This window comes from Pezoporus wallicus, unplaced genomic scaffold (assembly GCF_028554395.1).
Source record: "Pezoporus wallicus isolate ANWC-B61680 ecotype Strahan unplaced genomic scaffold, APGP_CSIRO_Pwel_v1 contig_7344, whole genome shotgun sequence".
In the NCBI taxonomy this organism is placed as follows: Eukaryota; Metazoa; Chordata; class Aves; order Psittaciformes; family Psittacidae; genus Pezoporus; species Pezoporus wallicus.
In genome coordinates this window covers 59,950-84,671 of record NW_026640533.1, presented here as the reverse complement: position 1 = coordinate 84,671, position 24,722 = coordinate 59,950, and the positions used below count along the sequence as shown (strand labels likewise).

Genomic DNA, 24,722 nt, shown 5'->3' with positions numbered 1-24,722 from the left:
GATTTCCTCTCCTGCCTACTAATCTTTTGTGAGAACTATAATCTCTATATAGAATCTATAATTTAAAAATGCATAATGAATATGATATGCAAATCCAAATAAAAAAATCTGATGGTCTCACAACAATTATTTTATAAGCCCACAAATATTACACCATTTGGTATTTCCTCTTAAAATTCCGCTCACTTTCCATGATCATGCTAACAACATAAGCATCCTAGCATGTTACCAACTGCCCTTAGTGTCGATTTTCTCTTCTCTTAAAGTTAGGGATAATGATTAGGGATTCAAGTTTCATTTGCAGAATAAGCTATACCTGTGGAAATACTTGCTTTTGCAGTATTTCATATTTGTGCAGTGCTACGGTAGTTAGCAGCTCTTCAAAGTCCTGACAAATGACTAGTTTTGTAACATTAAAATAACCATGTTCCCCTTTCTGAGATGTGATACTCCAACTTCATCTGATAGTACAGGACTTCTCTAACACGGAGCAATAAATAAAACCACCACAAGACAGAAAAGCCTTCCCAGCTCTCCTGGATTTCCCTCTACGAGCAGTCTTTTTTATGCTCAGTCTCATCAACCTCTGAGATCCTAAGCAACAAGAGAGCAGCAAGAAATTTTTATCTGACAATTGGAACCTGCTTTCAGTCTGGAGCGGAGACACAGTGCGAAGAAGACTGAAGGATATGCACTTCTCCAAATTACGTTATACACGCAGCAAACAGCAGCAGAGGAAATTCCTGATTTGCTACCAAAGCCAACTAATACAGAGAACGCAGAGATCTCCTTCAGGACAGTCCTGCATTACTTTGGCAAGGCCTAAAAGTGAAGGTTAGAATATAAGCCTTACTACAGTTAACAGCAAAACCATCCCCCAGGAACTAACAGATTAGGACTTCAATTACACAGCAGTTATCATGAGCTCCTACTGATCTGACACCAGAACAATTTGCCTGGGAAGCTGCCTTGGCTATACCACCACTGCTCCAATGCCAAATGGGACTCCATGAATTGTTAAGTTTTCTAGAGCTCCTCAACCAACATTCACTCATTACCTAATTCAGGGAGGTGATACATTTAAAAAATGAACGTTGTGTCCCAATGCTTCAATGAGCCTACAAAAGTGAAGTCGAGTAAAAACAGAGGACAAAACTAGGTAAGTCCTCAATGTCTCCAAATACTGCAGTGAAGCTGGCAGCAGAGTCAAGATGTTCGGGGTTGTATGAAGTCTGAGGTTGCTGTGGCTGATAATGACAGCTTTTGCCTTATTCACATAGGTAAGCCTCTAATACTTAATCAACTGCAGTTAAAAATTAATTAACAAAACAAAAAACCCAAACAGCTCCAAAAGCTCAGGTTCTGTTTTATTGTTTTTAAATAAACACCAAAATGCAAAATGGTGAAAGACCTACTGCTCTTCAGATTTTTGTACTTAAATAATTGCTTGCATCTGTCTCCTCCAAACTTCAAACTGAAGAAATCATCCCTTATAACCTGCAGAGTCACTGACAAGCTGCTGCTTCACTGGACTTCCTGAGGGAAGAAAGATCACAGGAGCAAGGCAATGCAATCAGTCATTTGAAGCCATTTTCTTGATTCCTTGAAAGTGACAAACTGGAGGTATGGCTAGGATCCTACCTAGAATCTGACATCTGCCACAGGCCCCAAGACTCAGCTTGTGGACATCTTCTGAGGCCAAGTGAGATTTGTTACTTGTTCTCACACCAACCTAAGAGATAACACAAGATTTCATTTCCTTCTCCTGAAGCAAGGCACAAAGTGGAAACAGAGGGCCCTTGCCAATACGGAAGGGAACTGGACTGCTCAGATTTGGGAGGGGACACATGTCTGGGCTGTGTGCAGTCTGTAAAGTTAAAATGCCTCATTCACTGAATTTCTTGCTTACCTATCTTTACACCTACACTATTTTGTTGATTCACCCCTTCATTTTAATAGAATGCTAAATACATCATACTCGAAGCACTAGCTAATAACAGCTGTTCTAAGAAAGGGTTTCTGAAAAGTTTTCTTTGTAAGTGCTTGACTTCCTGAGATGACATTTCAGTCATAATCCAGCTGTCAAACTACTCGGCAGGTGACACCCCTGAAGTATGACTACGTGGCTTACAGGAAAAAATACCACTTGAAAGTATGTCTTGACAGAGTAACCCCTTTTAGCTATTTATTTGCACAATCCTGGTGAGGAAAATGCCTGCAAAATTTGCTGAACTTCATTTGGAGATACTGAAGTTTATCAATATAATATTACTGCAAAATACACAGTCCACATTCTACCTAAAACACATGTGCAAAAACCCATAAGAAGTCAGTATTGCATAGCTGACTTTGAGTGCAAAAAATACCTCCCTCATCAATCCTTGCAAAAAGTCAAAATGTTGGACAAGAATAAAAATCCCTATAAAATTAATAAAATTCAGGTACAATTTTGCTTCATAAGAAAAAGAAAAATTAGCCACATTCAGGACAGTCTTCCTCCAAATCACTAAAAGAAAATTAAGTGGTAAAATTAAACTATTTTCCGAATACCAAACCTAAAGAAAACTGTAGAAAATTGAACCCACTAAAAAATCATCTGTGAAGCTGTTAAGGGGATAGTTTCACATACCAGGGAACCAAGGAGGAGCACATGTCAAAATACTGAGGACCTTAAAACTGCCAAATCCTCCTATATCTTCTTGACAGCTTTCTTATCACTTACTATTTAAGATCAACATAAATCGGTAATAGGAATATTCACTGTTAATTTTTTCATACGCAATGAACATAAAACTGCTGATGCACCTTATCATGAACAGAAAGCCACAGAAAACTTGCTGAATAATTTCTGCTATCTCAAATGGTATCAGAACAGGTTAAGACTGCCATTTGCTTGTTTCCAGAGAGATAATGAAAAGCATCTTGTAGCCATTAAGTATTTAATTCTATAATATATAAAGCTGTGTGCTCTACCTGTTTATTTTCCTTTTCTCTGTGGGTGGAACACACAACATTTAAACTAGACTACTCAGTTTTTACAGCACTTGGGAAATACATGCTACAATCCAAGTGGTTAGTGCTATCTATCAAGAAAATGGGAAATTGATTATTCTTTTCTGTAATGTCTGATCAGATATGCTAACCACTTAACTCTCCACAGAAGTATACCGACTGGACCACACACATATCCTTTAAGACCCAAAGCTAAGCTTCTGCTCTGAACGATGAAAATATTTGTCCTCCATAACTGTAACCTTTTATTGGCACTAATTAAAATTGGTCAGAAATACCCTTCTTGGCAGATCCCTGGCATAGCGCTCAGGAATGTACTCTCATGAACTCTTCAGCTGTTTCATCACTGTTCCGGAGAACCTTTTCTCTTTAACCTCAGTCTGAAGGTTCTAGGGTGTGGGGTTTGTTGTTTTTTTTTTTTGTAGTGTATTCGTACAGGCTATAGCATTGGTTCAATAATTACCACTACAATTCTGATGTAAACAGTCTGCTCCTGAAAGTGTCCCTAAAAGCTTCTTAGAAGTATGTAATGTACTGAGGGAATTCTGTCTTACAGGGTTGGGGTTTTTTTGCTTGCATTCTTTTATTACTGAAGATAAGACAAATAGCATTCATTGGTAGCTCATCTATACATGTGCTTATTTCTTGAAGTCACACTCTGAGCTCCTTCTTCTTCTTACTACCACACTACTTCCAAAGCTATATAACAACCAAGGAAAATAATAAAGCTTAACCCTTCCTATAAAGAAACTGTTCTTTATAGGAGGCTTAATGATTTCACCAACTCCATTCATCCACACCCAAAGATTAAGAAATTATGTATCCAGTAAATAAAAGAAGTTAAATGCTCTAGAACAAGGAATGAAGTTCCTGATGTCTACCATCAGAAGACAGAACAAATGATTTCCTGGAACTGGATAGCTACAGTGGGTATTTCTGGAAGACTGCAGTATGGTTTTAGATTTTCATATTCAACACACATTCTGGGAAATATCAGAATTTCCACAAGGTTCAGAATTCTCAAAAGACAAAATGCTCATTCAATCTTGTCTAACAATTACTATGAGCAACAGTAAAGTACAGACTCAGTCTTGTTTTGTTCTTTGATGCAATAAAATGATACTATACATTCTTGAAGGGAACTACGGAGAACACTTCAGTGTCTTATCTTAAGGGACAAGGAAAGACCAACCAGAACCACAAAGGAGAAGGTAAAATCCAACAACCACCAAGAAGTGAAGAAGCCTTGAGAGACAGGAAAGTAAAAGATAAAAATGAGACTTCTAATCAGCATATGTTCATCTCCAAACCATCACTGGTATCTGCCCGTCATCAAAACTTTGGGGGAAAATGACAAAGTTTGAAATAATAAAAGCAAGTACTTTTATTCCAGTGTGCAGATCGTGTTCAAGTAATTTCAGACCTGCGCAATTACTAGGCAAAATTAAGAGAGAAAACTTTCCACCAAAGTCCTAGTGTACTTTGCTTTCACAAATAAGCTTTGGCAGTTTGGTAACAGAGTTAGCCAGATTAATATAAAAATCAAGCTTTAGGTATGCTTAGGTTCTTTCTCTGGGTGACATAAAATGCTGTAATGTCAAACAAGAACATCAAATTTCCTCAGAGAAGTGATTTTATTTGCTCCTGTTCACACATGGCACGTAGCAAAAAGGGTTCTTCAAATGACTAGAATGTATTGCATAATCAGATCAGTGAAAAACACCCCACAAACTGTGGTCATTTTGTTAGACAACACACCTGAATTCTTGTCCCTTCAGCACTCTGTATCTCAGTAAAAGGCAGCACAGTGATTATCACTTCACTGAGTACAGAAATTGTCCTAGATAATGGTCCTAGACTTTACATCGTTGCCTTTCTGCAGAGAAGATACTTCCATTGTTTTATCTAATCTGGCAACCATAGCCCAGGCATAGACCTTCAGATAATTAGTAAATTCAAGCATGCATTCTCTCTAAAGGGATTTATGAAAGATGTTTTTACCTGGGAGAGCATTAAAATAAAGAATCTATAAATCAGACTGCATATATATCAGGGTCTCCAAACAGTATCTAAATGAAATGTTTAAAACTGAATCACCACAAGATGTATGTATATGTAACTTTCCACCAATACTCAGGTCCTCTGCATCAATTCTTTGATAAAAATGACACAGAAAGCAGAGAATTAGTCAGGGAAGAAGTAGAACTTCTTAGGAACAGAACCTAAATTAATAGTATGGTTCACCATCCACCCCACTGATCAACATGGAAGTGCTACAACAAATGACATACAATTAATCAGCTATACGCTAAAAAGGCAGTACAACAAAACAGCCAGTTTCCAACAAAGTCAGCAACAAACTCACCTGAAGGCACTGGTACCACTAGTAAGGCAACTGATACAATTATACCCTGAATCAGTATATTGAAAGCAAGTCTTTTAGTAGAGGATGACAACTGGAATACATTAATATCAACAATAGTAATCAGGGCCTCGATCCATTATGTATTGTTCACCCATAATTATAAAATTTTGAAACAAATGGCCTTTTTAATGTATGATAGAGTAGCATATCACAGCATTCTAAACATTTCTCAATCTTTTTTCTAGTATGCATTTAAGCGTACACTTGACCAAGAAGAGGGAACAAACCATTTGAAACTATTCAGCTCTGTCACCAAAAGAGGTAACACCACTAGATAATAACCTGAAAAAAAAAATAATCATCCTGCTTCCCTATTAAATGCCAAGAATAAGAGGAAATTTTGTATGTAAGAGATTAAAAAAAAAACAAACTCAAAAAGCATCCCCAAAAATCCCAGAACAAAAAACCAAACACGACAAAATCCTACCAAACAGGACAAATAAACAAAACTAAAAACCACACACACACCCCCTCCCGTTCCCCCAACATTCTTTTTGCCATTGGTAAGTTTTTTAGTAGCAAACATATTTCACAATAATACTATATACTAATTTTGGCTTTCTGTAATGAGTTTTCAGCATTTTTTCTGAAGGAACAGTTTAGCACATGAAACAAAAAGCCTAATTCCCTTTGAACGAAGACAGTCTTATAAAGCGTAAGAACCCTTATAGGCACAAATACATCAACTATGACAGGAGTTTATATTGCTACACAGCCAGTATGAGGCTTTTCATAAGAGACTAGGCTTCATACCAGTAAGATTCTGTTATTACACAGCACTCCTCTAGATGTTTTCTAAACTTTGGCACATTCAAAAAAATGCAGAGAGAAAGAGAGAAGTGGACTCCAAAATATATAAGGGCATTACAGAACAATGAGAAACCCTAATAAAACCCTTTCCTGAAGTGTAAAATAATAGCAGTAACAAGGGAGAAAGAGAAAGGATGCTGGTTGATTTTTCTTGAATGTTGTCACTTGCAACAGAAGTGGCCTGGATCACAGGGCAGTTTTCTTTCTAAGGGCAAGGCATCTCTACCTTGCTGTTGCTGGCTGGACATGACCAGGGTATGATCTCCTTGTGCTCGTGGCTTGCCTTTGTCTAGCCAGGAAGGACTGTCCTGAGCCTGTGCTAGCCAGTCTGTCTTCTGCTGCTTTTTTATGCAGCGTCATCCCCTACGGACAAAAAGAAACTTCTCAGTAAACACCAACACATAACACTGAACAACTTTACTCATTTACATTTTATTATGTCCTTGTTCACCAACACTGACTAAAGCTGAATTTCAAACACAAAGCATCGTATTTTCAAGGATCAAACTAAGATATGCTTCCTAATTTTCTCGTGTGCCTTTTTCTTCTCTCATCCACTGCAGTTTGGAGTAAATGTTGAGAAGCAGGTCCCCCTCTGCCCCAGCTCTGAACACAGACATCTCCACATAAATACACAGTAAATAGATGAGTCTTTTCTCAAGTACTTCCCTTCCCCACCCTGCCCATCTTCAACACAGAAGAGTACTTTTCTTCTGAAAATACTTAAAGTATTGTTATCCTGTGTGAAAATACCAGCTCATATGGCAGGAGCACATCTTCAGAGAAAGTATGTTTTCAGCAGGAGTAAATGCAAGAAAAAATTCAGGGGAGCTGTAACAGGCTGCATAGGCAGAGGCCAGTTAGAGGAAGAAAAACATAAACAAAATTACCAGTGCTTGTCATACCTTGAGAGTTCATGACAGGCTATGGAACCACAGCTCTTAGTTTAGCCTTGTCTTCTGCTTGCCAGTGGGATGAATGTTATGAAATTGGTCAAGGACATTATTCACTTGAAAATGCCTTTGACATTTAAAGGATTCAAACACTCTGCTCAAGTACCATTTTTGGCTTACTATTCATGGCCATAAGAACATAGAATAGCAAAAAGGAAACTCTTCCAATGGAAGACAGAGGAGGAATGTTCAAGCAGAATGAAACATCAACATTACACAAGATGCCTTTTATCCAAAGAGCAGTTTCAATGCAGACACACTCTGCCAAAGAGAAGTCTTGATCACACTGGATGAACGTGAAAAATCGGCCAGCATACAGGCCCAGCAAAAGCTGTATGGCTGCACAGATCACTTCCTTACTATCTGAATAATTTAAGTTAGGGTCTTGCCCTGTGCTCTTCCTTTGCATGGTTCTAAACTTGCAGCCAAGTTAAAGGGTGTTTCTCGGAGCGCTTACTGCAGTGCCTCGTCATTAGAAAGAACTGGAAGATTGGAGAGTGGAGAATCAAAGAAGAAAGAGAATTTGAGCACTGTTAAAGTCAGTACAGGTGAACAGCTGGAATTACAAAATAGCAATCTGAGGTATCCTTCCCTGTAGGAAGTGCCATTTCTGGTTTTAAAATTTGAAAATAACAACCACATTCTTTTTCATTCATCCCAAGGTTATCAGAGGAATATACTTCTATATAGTGACAGCATAAAATTATTAAAAAGCATTTGTTTCTGTGCCTCTGTGTTGGAAAATACTTTTCAAGCAAAGAACCTATAAATGAATGCTGTTGTAAACAACACAGAAACAACTAATAATAATAATTTGTGCCCCTTGCTCCCTTAAAAAAAAAAAAAAAGGATAAAATTCTTACCATATTGTACCAGGCACTAACAAGAAATTTCTCCTCCATTTCTCTTTGACTTTTTGTCTTTTCATATTCTTTCTATAAAACAAACATTAGAACGAGATACATTTAAAACCAAAGTATAATAAAAGTATTAGTCTATATCTAAGAAACAATGAGGAAGTAAGGAACTAACAGGAAACATGAGGATTACTACCTCCAGTGAATGAAACATTCTGTCCCGCTCCTGCAATTGATTTTTCAGAGCCTGAATCTCAGGAGCTGCACCCTGGTTCTGCTTAGGATCTAAGGTACGGATGACCTGTAAAAGAAAAGCAGTTTGGCTTTAAGATGCAAAAGTAATCTAGTTGAAAGACATCAAGGAATCACAACCTTTTAAGTCACATTCAGAAAAGTGACTTAAAACACATTAGTGTTTCAAGAAATGATGCTCCAAAAATGTTAAACAGAGGGATGTGTAGTTCTGTAGAGGCTGACTCCTGAAAAATAATCTTGACAGCCAGCACGACAGGCTTGGCCTCTGAACATCAGCCAAGATACATTAAGATAATCTGAACTGGGCTCTCTTTTACAGGACTGTGAAACAAAACTACTGATAGGCAAAAGTGACTCCTAAGAGGTTCAGTATCCCAGTATCCCTACCTGCACCATCCTGGGGCCACCGTGGTAGAAACAAGTTCTCAAAGGTTTATCTCTTTATAGCTAAGGTTTACCTACCTGTGAATTCCTTCCACTTGAGGAAGGTACACTTCGGTCCTTATGGAAAGATGCCATGATCTCCCACCTGGAGTACCAGGTGCTGTCATTTCTAGATAGCATTCTAGAAATGGCACATCTGTGATCATTATGTTACTAGTATGATGCAAGGACACCTCATTATGTTTGTATGAGGCATCCATCATAGGCAGCATGAGTGCTAGCAAACACAGGGTTAAACCAGCAATAAATTCAGCAAAATGCCTAGATTCCTAAGCCTTCAGTAGAAAGCAGCTTAGAAACTCAAATAAAATATCAATGTATAGTAAAAGAAGAAATGGGACTATGATTGAGACCACAATATTGCTGTTTCAAAGCTGGTAGTATAACCATATCCTTGGTATCACACTGAAGTATTAGCAACATTCTCACAGAAGCGTATATTAATCAGTAAATGCAAAGAGAATGCCGAACATCATCAGAGAAATGGAACAGCTCTTACAGGTGGTTCAGTTAAAAGGATCACTTTACTTGGAAAACTATCAATAAAAGAGCCCTTACTAAAGCATTTTCTAAAACAGCTGGCTAAATCAGAACATGAACAGAAATTAGGGTAGAAAGATGAACTAAGAAAGCAGAATCAAATGTAAACTTGTAAAAAAGGCTTTGGCACATGTGTAATGACCTCTCTCTGTAAATTCTGAGCCCCTCAAAAGGAATAAGCAGTTTATGTGAGCAATTAGGACCTGATAAAATCTTAGGTAGCTAAAAGCTGTATTAATGAAAAAAAGTGCTTCCATCTATCTGCCTCAGGTAAGAGAGACATTCCCGGCTGAGCACCACAAGAAGCCTGTACCACCCAGAAACACACATAACAGATCCATCCACCTGTGAAGGAAATTACCTCAGACTTCCTTTTTCCTCTTTGCCAAACTGATAAAACCAGAGTTTGCTGGTCCAGCTGTGACTGTATTTGCTGTTACCAAGTTATATTTGTGTGCAAAGAGGTAGAATTCTTCATGGTAACTGTCAGAAGTCCCCAAAGTCCCAGCACAAATGCCATTTAAACAGTACTCTTGCTCACAGAGCTTCCTCCCCTTGAGTTGTTTTAGGGGTGGTTCTCCAATTCTAAAATACAGCACAGCTACTTATTTCTGTACCACCAGTCCTAGTATGGACACTGCTTTAGCTGATCTATACGCTTGTTACTCACCATCAGAAGTCTGGAAGAATTTATGCAAATAAATAGATTATCACAGCATTAGAAAGGGTTTAACACCCTCTTCTTGTCATTAGCCAATAAGAAAGTTTGCTTAACAAGGGTGACTCTCAAAAGCCTGTACTAGTGAGTAGACATTCGTACAGAGGCATCAGAAGGGCTTATGGATAGGTAGTAAGAGGGGACAGCCATGAACACAAACGAGGATAATATCTGCAGAATTAATCAGTATTAGGTACTGTAATGGTAAGAAGATACAAAGAACTCACAGGTCCTTCCTTCTCTTTTACTTGCTAATGAGCATATAGATACCACCTTTATATTTATTGCGTAAGAGTGGACACATGGTGCAGTCTATCAGAGAGGGATCATTAACATGGAATATTTGTACTTACACTTTTGGCCTTTTCCAAATACTTTTTGTATCGCTCTTCCATTTGCTTCATTTCCTCATCTTTTTTCCGTAAAGCTTCTTGTAATTCTTCAATTTTGAGAGCTTAATGCCAAGAGATGCACACATTGGAAAATAACACAATTATATTATTTTCATGTTTCTCAACACACATTGAAGGCACAACTAAAATTTCTTTCAGTTAAGAGCCAACAAAAGGAGCCATAGTTTTAGTTACTAAATAGCTTAGAATCACATTCAAAATGTGTATTCTACTTAATCTCACGAGATGGCTGTTTTGTACACAAATTTTGCCCTTTTTAAAAGATATATATATATATTTAAAAAAAGAGAAACTGAATCATAAATCAATCCTATTACTGAATGAACTTATGAGTTTACCAATGCATTTCAGACTCAATAAGATCCTGATACTGTAACTCAGATGGATACAAGTTTTTTTTGTAAAAGGAATTATTCCTAACAGGTATAACTCCTGCTTAAATCTGCTAAACTGTAATGCTGGACACAATTTATCAGACTTGTGACATAAGTATACTCAATTTACTTTCCCCTCCCCACATTTTTATAAGCAGCAGTGCAGACCAGCAGGACAATTTCATTGCACAACTTTTTCCTGTGTTGATACAAGAATATGTCAAACCACTATTGCTTATACATCTTCTATACATCTACTCAGATCTCAGAAAAGAATAAAAATAACAAATTGCATCATCCTGGATCAAATTTCATGTAACATTGATGGCTGGTTCTCAAACAACGCTGAATAATTGGTAACCTTCAGCCCATCTGCTTTGCAACTTCATTTTGAAATGTTCTTTCATGGTTTTCCTGCAGTTTTGTTTCTAAGCACTAGGAAAACACTAAGCTGGCAACAGGACCAAGTAAGATTTTCACTGATCAGTAAGAAGACCAATAGCAGATGGTCTCTCAGACTTGTAAGAGTCCATTTTTCAAAATATGCCACGATTCTTGTACCATGGCCAAGCATTTTGGCTATATCCAGAATAATTAAAAGAACCTGAAAGAATAATTCAAATACATTTCCTGAGCAGGGAAAGAATGGAAGAAGGTACAACTATTTTTATTTTACCAGGACAAAGTTCAGACACAGATTTTCAAAAAGCAACTTGTAATTTCTGTAAACTAAGTACAGAGTCTCAGTGTGTTCTGGTGTTTAGTAGCTAGCAAGTTATGGGACTGCTATTATGCTCACAGTGAAGCTTACTGCATATGACAAGATTATGTGTTTATTAGCTACTCATGAAGTCCCTAGACCTCACTTCCAAGTGTTCTAATACTTCCTAAAATGTGAACTTTATAATATATTCTGCAGTTTTAGCTCAACACAATTGAAAATTCTTTTTTGGACACAGAATGTATGTAATGTATACTGAACGGATATTTCTATCTTCTTCAATCTCTTTATAAATAAAATAGTTTGGGTACAAACCAGAAATGCTGACACTGGTTGCAGTCTTTTAAGGCTTTGTTCTATAACAAGTAGGCTTGGGGAAAAAAGAAAAAAATCTACCTTTTTCAATATGTCTTAGGAAAAATGTAGCATTACTATGCTAAAGAACATGGATGCTGGGTTCTTGATATCATCTGAGCAATGTAACATGTCCTACACTTGACAAGTAACTGAAAATGTTCTCAAATTACAACGCAATTCTGAAAAAATATTGAATATTTTGGAAGTACGAATAACCTAGTGATGGCAGCAAGGATCTACTAAATTAGGGTCTTAGGAGACATGGCAGTTGTGAACAGCTGATGTTCAATGACAGGTATGACACTTACCCAGTATTTCTATTAGCCACTGTAATTTCTTACTACAGTGGTCTCTAAAATATTATCCCCTGCATTTCAAGTGTCAGAAGCATCTTTTTGGTCACCATAGCTTCCAGAGTTATGAACAACATACATATCACTGGCATTTAAAATGTTCTTTCTGGTTATCTGCACCTCCTTTCGGTATGTTAATTAAAGACCTTATATATGAAACATTTTTTAAAGAAAAGAAATGGATTGCACAGGTAACTCACAACTATTATTGCATCTTGGTTCCAAGTCTTCAATAATAGCTCGTTTCTTCTGTAGCTCATTGTTAGCTTCATGGAGCTTCTCACTATAACAAAACATAAAAGCACATACTGTTTTCCCAGTATTAGTACTCTGCTTGAATGAATGGTAAGTGGTACAAAAAAATCCTCAGATAGTGATATATTTCTGACGGCACAACTGATTTTTGCTCTGGGGCGTGAGGACATACTTGATAAATAAGCTGAAAAACATTATGTTGTACAAAGAACTGTAACAACAAACATCTTAATTCTCAGTAACTATAAACTTTAGAATTTACATTGTACAATTAACATTTACAATTAATTGCACAATGCATGCCTAGAATGAATACTTGTAATTGAGATTACATTGAGAAAGAATACTAAACCCAAAGGCAACAGAAACTACTTTTTTTCTTTTTTTAAAAAGTAAACATCTTTCTGCATTTTAGGGAAGTAAAAGAGGTGCAGAAATAGCAGAACAAAATAATAACACTTCCTGTAATGTTACATTTTATGCCATAATGTATACCATAAAGTAAACAAAATAATTTCATTTACATTAACATTCTTTCTTCAGTTTACTTACCCCCTTCAGTAAAGACTTACAGATCTTAAGCAAAATTAAAGTTTTCTAACCACTATAAAATTATGTTTATTTCATTGCTCTTACTGCTTTCGCAAAGGATTTCTAGGAGATGAAAAGAGTATCTGAACAGCAGATTCCCAAACATTCCTGTGTTATCTATTTTCTCTTACTTGTGTATTTTCCAGATGCCTGATTAATGACTGTCTGCCTTCCCTGCCATATGGAAAACACATGATTTCAAATGGCAAACAAAACAGGCAAATAAAATACTTACAGATGTTCTTCAAGTTTCTTCTTCAGAAGAATTGACTAGAACAGAAAAATAAATGTTTTAATATATTATAGAGCTTTTACACAATTCCAAAATTATTCTAAAACACTCTAACCAAAATATAACTGTGTACTTGACTTAGGTTTAGATTGTAACTGTAAAGCCATCCTCTGCGATAGCAATCCCTCTTTCCACAGCTGTGTGACTTCCCTGAAATTAGAGAGCCTTACAACTTTGCAAATATTTTCCCAGGAAGTGTTCCCAAGGAACTAGATTGATACAAACAAGATACACAAATGACAAAACTCTATGGCAGTTGTTTTAATTTCTTCTGTACTTTTGTGATTAGACTTAATAAATTAACCTGAAATTGGGAAGTGCAGCAAAATTTGCAAGAATAGTCATCCTACTGATATTGCAATGCAATTCATATGAAGACATGTACCAAATTGGTTGAAGTAAATTCCCACCCCCATAGAAACTAGAGGGAGTAGAATGTTTCTGACTGGAGTATAGCAGACATTTTGCCCTTTTTCTGTTTCTCATCCTTATTGATTACAGACATGTAAACATTATTATACAACTTACAGTGTTCCACTTTCTGGTTAAATCACATTTATATAAGCTCTTCGAATAAAACCCTCAAAGTAAGTTTTATTTAAATTTTTAAACTCACTTCACAGACAGTGAGTATCTTTCAGAAAAATAAACCCAGTAAAAGTCTATAAACTGCAAGTAGTGTTAAGTAAATAGAAAGCCATACTCACAATAGCCTTGAGCAGAAGCCCATGCCAAGAAACAGAGATGACATTAGTATAAAGCAAAACAGCAGCAAACAGAAGAAACTATTTAGAAAGTCATGAACAAAAAGTTATAGCTATGCATTTTTTCACACATGCTGATTTTTCTCCTCTGTTCTCATCAGCAGTTTCATCCTGTAACATTTTCTAAAACATACCACTAAAAACAAAAATACAAAACCAGGAAAGAAGCACATTTGTAAATCATTGTGTTTAAATCAGAATTTCAAAGGAGAGCAACTGCTATTTTGGAAAGTAATTTTAAAACAAAAATCAAACAAGTAACAAAACAGGAGAAAAATATGCATTCTATTGGGCTACAACGAAAATTAAGAGATGCGTATGTTTTATGGAGTGATTCTGAACTGTGTTATCGCCACAGTGATTGAATGCAAGACAAATGTAAAATGTTTAAATAAGAAACTGCCTTTTTGGTTTGTGTTTATCCAGTACTAATCACACTGGAGGTCTAGCATGTGACAGATGGTCCAGAATGACATCAAAATGTAAGATAAAATCATCAGCAAAATTATTTCACTGTTTTTCTCCCATGTTCTTTCAATTAGGTTTAGACACCTGGCCAACAGAGATAACTACCATGTGTACCAAAAGAAAGCTTTTAGCTTTGTTGTAGTGTAAATACTTCCAAATGTCGTCTTCAATCACATTCTTGGGTCATGCTTTTTCATTATTTCAAAGCTGGATTTCTTTATTGCTCTCTAACAAAGGGGGAGAGCCCCAAAACAACCAAACCAGCCATCATGACACTATTAATTCCAAAGTCAGAAATTTGAAGCAGGTAAGGGTCTGCAGGGTTTGACCCTTTATTTGATTTTTTTTTTTCTTTTCCAGTCCTCTGAACAGCTGCAGAAACACCACCTTTTTTGTAATAATAAATGCTTGTATGCATCTTTCTTGGTCGCAAAGCGTTTAAACTGGTACCATCACTTATGTCTGATCATTTAGGGGACCATCAGTTGGTTTGGACAAGAAAGGGAAAAGTTGGCAGCAGTGCCCATTTTCCCAAGGTAAGAAAATAAAAAATGAACTCAGCTTTTCTTTTGAGATCCTGATACTGCATTTAGGTTTGGAAGAGACTCAACTACTTGTCAACATTGATTCCATTCTGGTATATTTTTATATATATTATTTGCATAGTACTAGCATTGTTGCAGGAGTAACCCCTCTCCCATCTAGACAGATATGTTCTCACAAGCAAGAAACTAACAACAATAAACAGAACACACAGTTAAAAGAAGCAGGACTGAGTCTATCCAGAGTTATTTACTCAAGACACAAGATTAAGAAAAAGAATAAAAGGTAAAACTTGTGATTTTAGCCACACAAAAATCCCATATATACTTATAACAATAAGATAAATTCAAATAAATTACTCTAAAAATGGGCAAACATTACTTTTTTTTTTAAGTATTTGTCAGCTTCAATGTCACATACCCAAATTCTCTTCACCTAACAAATAATTACTAAAATTGTTGTTCTCATGTTCTCTGATAGGAAGACCAGTCTCTTAAAAAAAAAAAAAAATCCCAATTAAAAAAAAAAAAGCTTTATCCAATTTTGAGCTGAGTTTACATTTAACTTCATTCAAATTTTATCTGTTCATAATACAAGAACATTTCTGTAACAAAATTGTAAAAATCAGCAAACATACACTCACTATTCTGCTTTCTCCTTCCACTGTTAATAAGTTCCACTTACAAAACACCAGAAAAAAAGCTTATTATGATGTGGTTTTAAAAAACAGGTATCCTCTCTGATATTTAATTGCTATCTTACATTAAAAAAAGACTATACAAATGTCTTTTTGCTGGAAATTTCTTTTATGCTAAAACAAGCCAAAGGAACAGGTCTGTCCCTTTTCTGAGGAACAAGTTTGGGTTTGTTCTGCATGCTAAGGTCATAGGCAGATGGCTCTTGCGTGAGGTTCAGCTAATTTAGCAGGGTGAGGGAAACTATAGCACGACTTGAGAAAATCACCTGATGAGACGGGTAACACTGTGAGAAGATGACAGAAGTTATTAACAGCACTGAGGGATGGTCAGATTTCACAGATGCTAAAAGTTATCACAGAATCATAGAACAATCTGGTTTGGAAGGGACCCTTTAAGCTTATATAGTCCAGCCCCCTTCAATGAGCAGAGACATCTTCTACTAGATCAGGTTGCTCAGAGCCCTGTCCAGTCTGACCTTGAATGTTTCAAGGGATGGGAGATCTACCACCTCTCTGGGCAACCTGTTCTAGTGTTTCACCAAATGAGCAAAGCGGCTAAACTTCCCAGGTAACAGTTCTGGGGACTTTTTAAGGAGGTGCCAAGTCAGGAAGACTCAGTAACTGGATCAGTAGCAGCATGTAAGGCCAAGATTACATGTGTAACAGTATGAGAAACACCAGATGCAGTATGGATTCAGCAAAGCTAGGTCCAGTGCAGCAGAAGTAACTAAAGGAAGGTTGCTTATACAGGAGGGGATTAGGGCAAAGAACAACGAGAACAAGGATGAAATAAGAGAGCCATAATAAGGCATGCAAATGATGTAATTGAAGCTGTCTTTGAGTACCTGCTGAGGCTACACATAACCGCAGCTATTCTGACCACACTGGGCACATCTGAGTTGATTCTGTAGTTTGGAAGACTGTGGTAAGGAGGCCTGTCTCTGGGTAGCAAGGCAACAACCAGAATGGACTGATCGGGCATCCCAACAGGCTGCATAAGTACCCATTACAGGTCTAATGTACATATTAGGCACCGATACATTTCTAACGTTAATTTTCCACTGCACTTCAATACAAAATCAAAACTTCTTCCCCATGTGAACCTCGGCAAGCAGCACGTATTACTGCAACGTTACTTCGCTGGGTTACTATAGTGCTTTTACTACTTTTTGGTCAAGCCTAAAAACTACTTCAACTTTGAAAATAAACAAAACTAAAAAAAAAACCAAACCCAAACCAACCACCACCACCACAACAAAAAACAAACAAGCAAAAAACCAAACCAAACAAAAAAAAAAAAACCAAACCAAAACCCAACCCCCAGCTCCAAGCCCTCATCATACATTTCTGGACTGAATACAACCAGGTTTTCTGGGTTGAGCCTATTTACAGTATCAGTATATAAAAATGCAGATTTCGGTGCATAATTACAGAAAAGTAGTGAAGAACAGGGGAAACATGATGAAAATTATGCATCCACTGTATCCATGTCTCTCTATCCTTTTTCTCATGCTTCTGAAGAACTAATCTTTCTATAAGGGTATCTCGAAAATAACTCGGGTGGTCCTAGCACAAATCCCATCTCCTTGAGCAGCTGGGTTTAACTTTGAGGTTTCCTCTGCTTTGTGTAGGAGACTGGATGAGGTGTCAATACCTTCAGAGGTTCTTGCAGCCTCAATATTTCACTGAGTCTACACTCTCATTTCTTTACCAGAAAATGAAATCCTACACACTGAACTCATCAAAAGAGGCCATGGGATCATGCCTATAAATCACTACTGACATTGTCAGACCTACACATAAGCCAGGAATGCAACAACTGAATTGTGAACTTGCCAGCCCTGAATTGACACAGGCTGCCTGGAAAACACAAAAGGTTGTACTGTAATGTTGTGAGGTTAACAGAATCATCTCAGATAATGCCTACACAGGCTGTAACCAGCCCTGTAAGTGTTCTGCAGACATGTCCTAAATTACTGTCCAAACCAGAGCCTCAAAAAGGGACACAATTAAAACTGCAGTAAATAAAGCTGAATTCAACTAGACAGAGATACTTTACAACTTTCAGTATGTGACAGTATTATTTTCATATTCCCGTTCACCCTGAAAAATCCGGGTTTGGCCAGTAACTAAAACAACAAAGAATATCTCAATCACACAACAGGATGGACCTATTTTAAAATGCATTCTAAAACTTATTTTAAGAAAAATAATCTTATTTGAACTCGACTAGATGTTTTATTTTTATACAGTTTATTCTGAAAATTTAAAGGATAAGCTGAATTAAACACACTCAAATGAAAATAAGCAACTAGCAAAAACTTCCAATGGTCTATATAAATTAGTTAAAAAACAAACCCACAAAAATAGAAAGCAACACATTACAACTTGTTGCCAATTAGCTATACGATACACTGAAATTATAAGCATACACTGTGCATGTATAGTTCAGCACATCACTGACTTCAAGAAAGTTCTAGAGCTTCTTCTCTCAAACAGAGGAGATGGCAAACACATTTTTTAGTGGAAGACTGAAAGTTGTTTTCCACACTAACTGCCAAAATGTGTATTCTTACATTAAAAACAATGTTAACTCCATACATAGAAACAGAAAATGCTGCTTTATGTTGAGGGCCTATTATTTGACTTTTATTTTAGTTTTGGCCTGCCTAGCTTCCTGCATTACAAGAAATATCGACATCCACTATTACAGAGCTTCCACTGGCAGGAAAGGTCGTAATTTTAAAGAAAACTAAACCAAAAATAGCTTCAGATACTTTATTAAGACATGGAGAATTAACATTTCCTTAACTCCCTGAAATCCTCTCTATTAATAAAAATCTATTAACTCTCTAAATAATTTTAATGCTAAGTTTACTATCAGAACAGACACAAAATATATTTGACACCTACATAGGACAGCTTTCTTTTCCAGACAAATGTCTTACTATGTCTCAAATCTTATTTAGAGAAGCATAATTTCATAATAAGACCACATGAATAAAATGGAAAACTATCACAAGTCTCCATTTGCATATTTCTTTTACATATTTTTTTACAAAAAGGTGAAAGTCTCAAAAAAAGTTTCTGTAACTAGTTGCAGGTACATTTGCTGTACATTTCTACTTACATCTTCAGCTTTTGAACCTTGATCCTGCAAGGACTTTTGTAGTTCTTCTACCTGGGACTGCACTTCTATAAGTCTCTGATTTACCAACCTAGGAAAGAGAGAGTGTTTTGTTTTTCAGAAAAAAAAACCTAAACAACTGCAAGAGAAAGCATGAGACTTTTAGTGCCCAGTGTTTTAAGGTCATTTTTACAGGAGATGCAGAAAACTCACAACAGTAGTTAGAGCATACAGTATTTCTGAAGATTATAGCCTGTAGTCATCCAGAACAATCTGATATTCCTCCAAGACAACATAAATGTACATATTAAGAAATCATCTCTAGGTACATGAAACAAGAATTGCTAACAAGCAGTTTTACTGTGAGAGCTACTAGTTTACTGCTTTTACACAGAGAATCCTATTAACCTTGTTGGAAGTGATCTCCAGAGGTTGTCTAAATCCAATGTCCTACTTAAAGCAGGGGCACTTATAGCAAATTGCTGGGAACCACATCCAGCCCACATTTGGACACCTTTAAGGATGAAGGTCTGACAGTCTTTTTGGGCCTCTATTTTAGAGCTCAAGCATATAATCCATATTTGTTTGCTGCCTCTTGTCCTTCCACTGTCAAACTCTGACAAGAGCCCGTCTCTGTCTTGACACCTTTCCATCAGACAGATGCAGATCACAGTATTATCTCCTCCATGCCACCTTTTCTTTGGCCTGAACAAACCCAGTTCTTAGTTTTATACTGCATATCCCATACTCCAGTGCTTCCCACCTTGGAATCGCTCCACTGCACCCTGGCACACTTCTTGTACTGGGGAATCTAAAATTATATGCTATATCTAGATGTGATTTTGTAAGTGCTGAAAAGAGGTGAAAGATTATTTTCCCAGACTGACTGCCTGAACGCTGGTGAGGACAGTCCAGGTCATTCAGCTGCAAGTTCCCCAGCCAAAACAACCCTTTGCTGCCCACTGGAACACCTGGATTTTACAGCAGAGCTGCCCCCCAGCCTACTACTCCCAGCCAGGGACAGGGCTCCTACCAGCTCATTTCTCTAGGCTGCTGAGCTCCTCTGAGCTCTCCCTTTCTGCATATCAGTCACTCCTCCTAACATGGTACCACCCTTGAACTTGCTGGGTACAGTCCCTCCCATCAGTCAAGTTGTTAATAAAGGTTATGAACAGCATTGGTCCAGGTATTCATGCCTGAGGAACTGGTCGCCAGCTGGATTTTGTATCACTGATGATAAAGTTTTAAGGCCAGCCATCCAGCCGATATTCCACTCACTTTACTGTCCACTTATTCAGTCTCTATCTAACTCTTCTGAACATAAGGATGCTATGGGAGACTAAAGCTACCTTTGCTAAAACTAAGTTACTGTCTGCTGTTTACCATTCTTTACACAGGCAGGCATCTCACTGTCAAGACAATTGGATTAGTTAAGCATAATTTGCCCTGAATAAATTCAGGTTTGTCTTTCTCAACTACTTTCTTGTCTCTAATGTGGCTGGAAACAGATTCCAGATGGACCCACTTTGTGAAATTCCCAGAAAACAAGTCTCTGTAGCAATCTGGACTCTCTTTCTTGCCATTCCTGAAGCTAAGTATAATATTTAATGTCCCAGGCTTCAGGAACCTCCCCCAGTCAAAGGGGAAGATTAGACAGAAAGCAGATTCAAAGCTTAGATTGACAGCAGCCTCACAACAGTATCAGCCAGCTAACTCTGCATGCTCAGATGCAGGATGCCTGATCCCATAGATGTCTGTATGCTTACTGGCTTAATCTAGCTAGGTCAGCTACAGCAGATTGCCCAGGAATATGTCCTTTTGTGTTTTAAATATCTCCAAAGATGAAGACAACCTCTCTGGGTAACCTATTCCAGTGTAAAGCACTGTACATTACTGTAACAATGTTCTTACATTAAGATGAAATTAAATGTCTTAATTTCTGCCCACTGCCTTTTGCCTAGTTACTGGGCATCACTGAGTAGAGTCCAGCTCAATAGCCTTTAGACCCTCCCATCAGATATTTATAAACACTGATAAAATCCACTCTGAGCCTTCTGTCTTCCAGATTACATAGTCTCTATCCCTCAGACTCTCCTTATATGAAAGATGCTGTAGTCCTGTAATTACACCCTTGTGGTACTTCACTAGACTGACTGCAGTAAGTCTTTCTTGTAGTGGGGAGGCCAGTATTGGACACAGTACAATCAGAAGTATGTTGTTAGAACTGCCAATTGTTAGAAAAGTCAAGAAACAGAAGATAAAACTTCCTACCTGTTTTCTGTCTCCAATTCATTCTTCCGCAAGTTTGCATCATCAAGAAGGCTCTGCAACAAGGCTATCTTTTCATTGTCAGAACCTTCTTGGTTCAACTTTAACATCTTGTTCTCATGCTGAAGGCGAATGAGTTTCTCCCTAAACACATAAAATACGATTTTGTAGAAAACAGTATGTCAGTCTCTATAAAGAAGAAAACAGTTTACCACAGAAGTTGTAAATATAACATACAGATTATCTTTACCGATTTAAGGGAGACAACTGAAACAATGATCTTGTCTTTAACTCCCTAACTACAAACTCAATTAAATGAGTTGTAACTGTAGAAAGTTCAACACAAGGATGCTGCCTGAATGCCCCTATGTCCTGGGTTCAGCAGTAGCAGTCATGTTTCTTCTCCTTGGTAGCTGGTGCAGTGCAGTATTTTGACTTTCGGCCTGGGAACAGAGCTGACAGTGATGTTTTGGTTTGGCCAAGGACTTTGTGAGCCTCATGCTCTGCCAGGGAGGAGGGGAAGCCAGGAGGAAGCAGAGACAGGACACCTGACCCAAACTGACCAAAGAGGTATTCCATACCACAGCACGTCATGCCCAGGAGGTAACTGGGAGTTAGCCAGAAGGGCTGGGAGACTGCAGGGTTGGAGGAGGTATCGGTCAGAGCTTGGTCGGGCTGAGGGGGGCAAGTTATCGGTTGGCTGGTGGTGAGGTGGTGTATTCTCTTCCCTTGTTATTTCCTTTATCATTGTTATCATTGGTGGTAGCAGTAGTGATCTGTGTTATACCTTAGTTACTAAACTGTTCTTATCTCAACCCGTGGGAGTTGAATTCTTTTCGATTCTCCTCTCCGTCCCTCCGGGAGTAGGGGGAGGGAAAGAAGGGGGGGGAGTGAGTGAACAAGTTACCTGACTGGGTTTAAACCACGACACCCTATTAGATTCCACACTACAGGCTGGGCAGATTTATAGGTAGAATATGAAGAACACAAAGCTTGCTGCCAAGTGTTAAAGAAAATTATAATCTCAAGTGTCACTAAACTACTGCATGAACCTGGGTCAGTCAATTCTACTCTGTTGGTGTGTTTTCATAGAATCACAGAATCATCATTTGAAAAGACCCTTAAGACCATGGAGTCCAAACATTAATCTAACAATATCAAGCTCACCACTAAACCATGCCCCTAAGTGCCATGTCTATATGTCTTTTGAACACTTCCAGGGGTGGTCACTTGATCACTTCCCTGGGCAGGCTGTTCCAATGCTTGACACCTCTTTTGGGCAAGAAATGTTTGCAACACACAACCAAAAGCTCCCCCGGTGCAACCTGAGGCTGTTTCTTCTTGTCCTGTCACATGTTACTTGGGAGAAGAGACCGACCCCCATCTCACTACAACCTCTTTTCACATCACTGCAGAGAGTGGTAAGGGCTCCCCTTCAGCCTCCATTTCTCCAGACTCAACACCCCTAGTTCCCTCAGCCGCTCCTCATAAGACTTGCTCTCTAGACCCTTCAGCAGCTTTGTTGCCCTCCTCTGGACCTGCTCCAGCACCTCAATGTCTCTCTTGTGGTGAGCAGCCCAGCACTGAACACAGGATTCAAGGTGCAGCCTCACCAGCGCTGAGTGCAGGGGGATGATCACTGCCCTGGCCCTTCTGACCACACTACTGCTGATACAGGCCAGGATGCCATTGGCCTTCTTGGCTGCCTGGGCACAAGCTGCTGATTTTCAGCACCCCGAAGTTCTTTTCTGCCAAGCAGCTTTACAGCCACTCTTTCCTAAGCCTGGAGCGTTGCATGGGGTTGTTGTGGCCCAAGCGCAGGACCTGGCACTTTGCCTTGTTGAACCTCATACAACTGGCCTTGGCCCATCAATCCAGCCTGTTCAGATCTCTCTGCAGAGCCTTCCTATCCTCCAGCAGATTCACTCTAACTGATAAAGATACCAAACAGAACCGGCCCCAGTACTGACCCCTGGGGAACACAACTTGTGATCGGCCACCACCTGTATTTAATTCCATTCACCACCACTTTTTGGGCTTGTCATACAGTTTTTTTATGCAGTGAAGAGTACACCCATCCAAGCCATGAGCAGCCAGTTTACCCAGGAGATGTTGTCGGAAATGGCATCAAAGGCTTTACTAAAGTCCAGGTAAAAACCACCCACAGCCCTTCCCTCATCCACTAAACAAACAGGTCATGTTGTCATAGAAGGAGATACAGTTAGCCAAGCAGGACCTGCCTTTCATGAACCCCTGCTGACTGGGCCTGATCACCGGGCTGTCCTGAACGTGCCATGTGATGGCACTCAGGGTGATCTGCTCCATGATCTTCCCCAACACTGAGGTCAGACTGACAGGTCTGCAGTTCCCCAGATACTCCTTCTGGCCCTTCTTGCAGATGGGCATCCTATTTGCTAACCTCCAGTCACTGGGACCTTCCTGGTTAGCCAGGACTGCTGATAAATTACGTAAAGTGGCTGTGTGAACAAATCCACCAGCTCCCTGAGTCCCCCACTCAGATCCCATCCAGTCCCATAGAAACATGCGTGTCTAAATGGTAAGCAGGTTGCTCATCATTTCCCCTTGGATTATGGGGGCTTTGCTCTGCTCCCTTTTGCTCTCTTTCAGCTCACTGGGGATAAGTGCCCAAGAGAAAAAGAAATCTTCTCTATCAACACCTTTCTAGAAAGATATTATTTTACTACTAAATATAAGCTTTGACCCATACTGAGCTCTCCAAGTGTTAACATCAGTATTGCTACAGGTAAAGGAAAATACTTCCTGAAGAGCTAACAGATTTCTCAGATTTGGCTGTCTTAAAATCTTTTAGCATACTGGCAAGGCTAAACACAGTACACAACATCTTAAGAAACGATGACTTTCAGCTCTGCCACTGCTATTCTTCCTTTTAACAGATAGTAAACATTTGCCATGATGCAAAATGGGATTTATAACCTACTATTCCTTCCACAGTTTTAGTAATTTCTTCCTTGCACAACACCATGTTCTTGTTACAAACATTTCTGCCTCTTAATGCACATATAAGCTTACATTACACGAACTCTCTGCAGAACAAGAAGAGACAGAATTTGAGGACAAAAGGGTTTTTTTGGTCCCGTTCCCCCCCCCCTTTTTTTTTTGAGGACAGTACAAACCCAAAGAGAGGTCAATGGAATTTTGTCTTAAGCATAGCAGCTCCTGTTCTGCAGAATCAAAAAGGAGAGAAAAACCCCAAACATTAATCATAGACACTTTCTAGCACTGAAAACTAGCCAATCATCTATGGGTGTACATTGTAGAGATTAGTAAAACGAAGCACAGATTAGCTTACTTTATTTCAGGAGTAACGATTTCTGCTGCTAAACTGTCTGAAGGCTCTTGTCTTTCCAGAGGCATCAGTCCTGGTTAGGAAAGTAAAAAATTTAGCGAGAAGACCAGTAACTTCTTTTAACAGACCAGAAGCAGACATTGTTCTACAAGTTTAC

General features: G+C 38.4%; 1 protein-coding gene across 4 annotated transcripts in view; it reads right to left on the bottom strand.

Annotated features, from left to right (window-relative positions):
* HOOK3 (hook microtubule tethering protein 3) overlaps positions 1–24,722 on the bottom strand; it is an 88,732-nt gene that overhangs the window by 4,067 nt on the left and 59,943 nt on the right. For 3 of the 4 annotated variants that reach the window (XM_057419377.1, XM_057419380.1, XM_057419379.1), the window contains 9 exons: positions 24,569–24,638; positions 21,241–21,381; positions 18,973–19,060; positions 13,314–13,348; positions 12,433–12,515; positions 10,368–10,468; positions 8,254–8,358; positions 8,064–8,135; positions 6,474–6,610 (listed from right to left, as the gene is read on the bottom strand). In XM_057419377.1, the coding sequence (XP_057275360.1) occupies positions 6,474–6,610; positions 8,064–8,135; positions 8,254–8,358; positions 10,368–10,468; positions 12,433–12,515; positions 13,314–13,348; positions 18,973–19,060; positions 21,241–21,381; positions 24,569–24,638 (832 nt within the window). Of the gene's footprint in view, positions 1–5,985; positions 6,611–8,063; positions 8,136–8,253; positions 8,359–10,367; positions 10,469–12,432; positions 12,516–13,313; positions 13,349–18,972; positions 19,061–21,240; positions 21,382–24,568; positions 24,639–24,722 lie in introns of those variants that run through there. The other variant, XM_057419378.1, reaches the window with a different exon arrangement.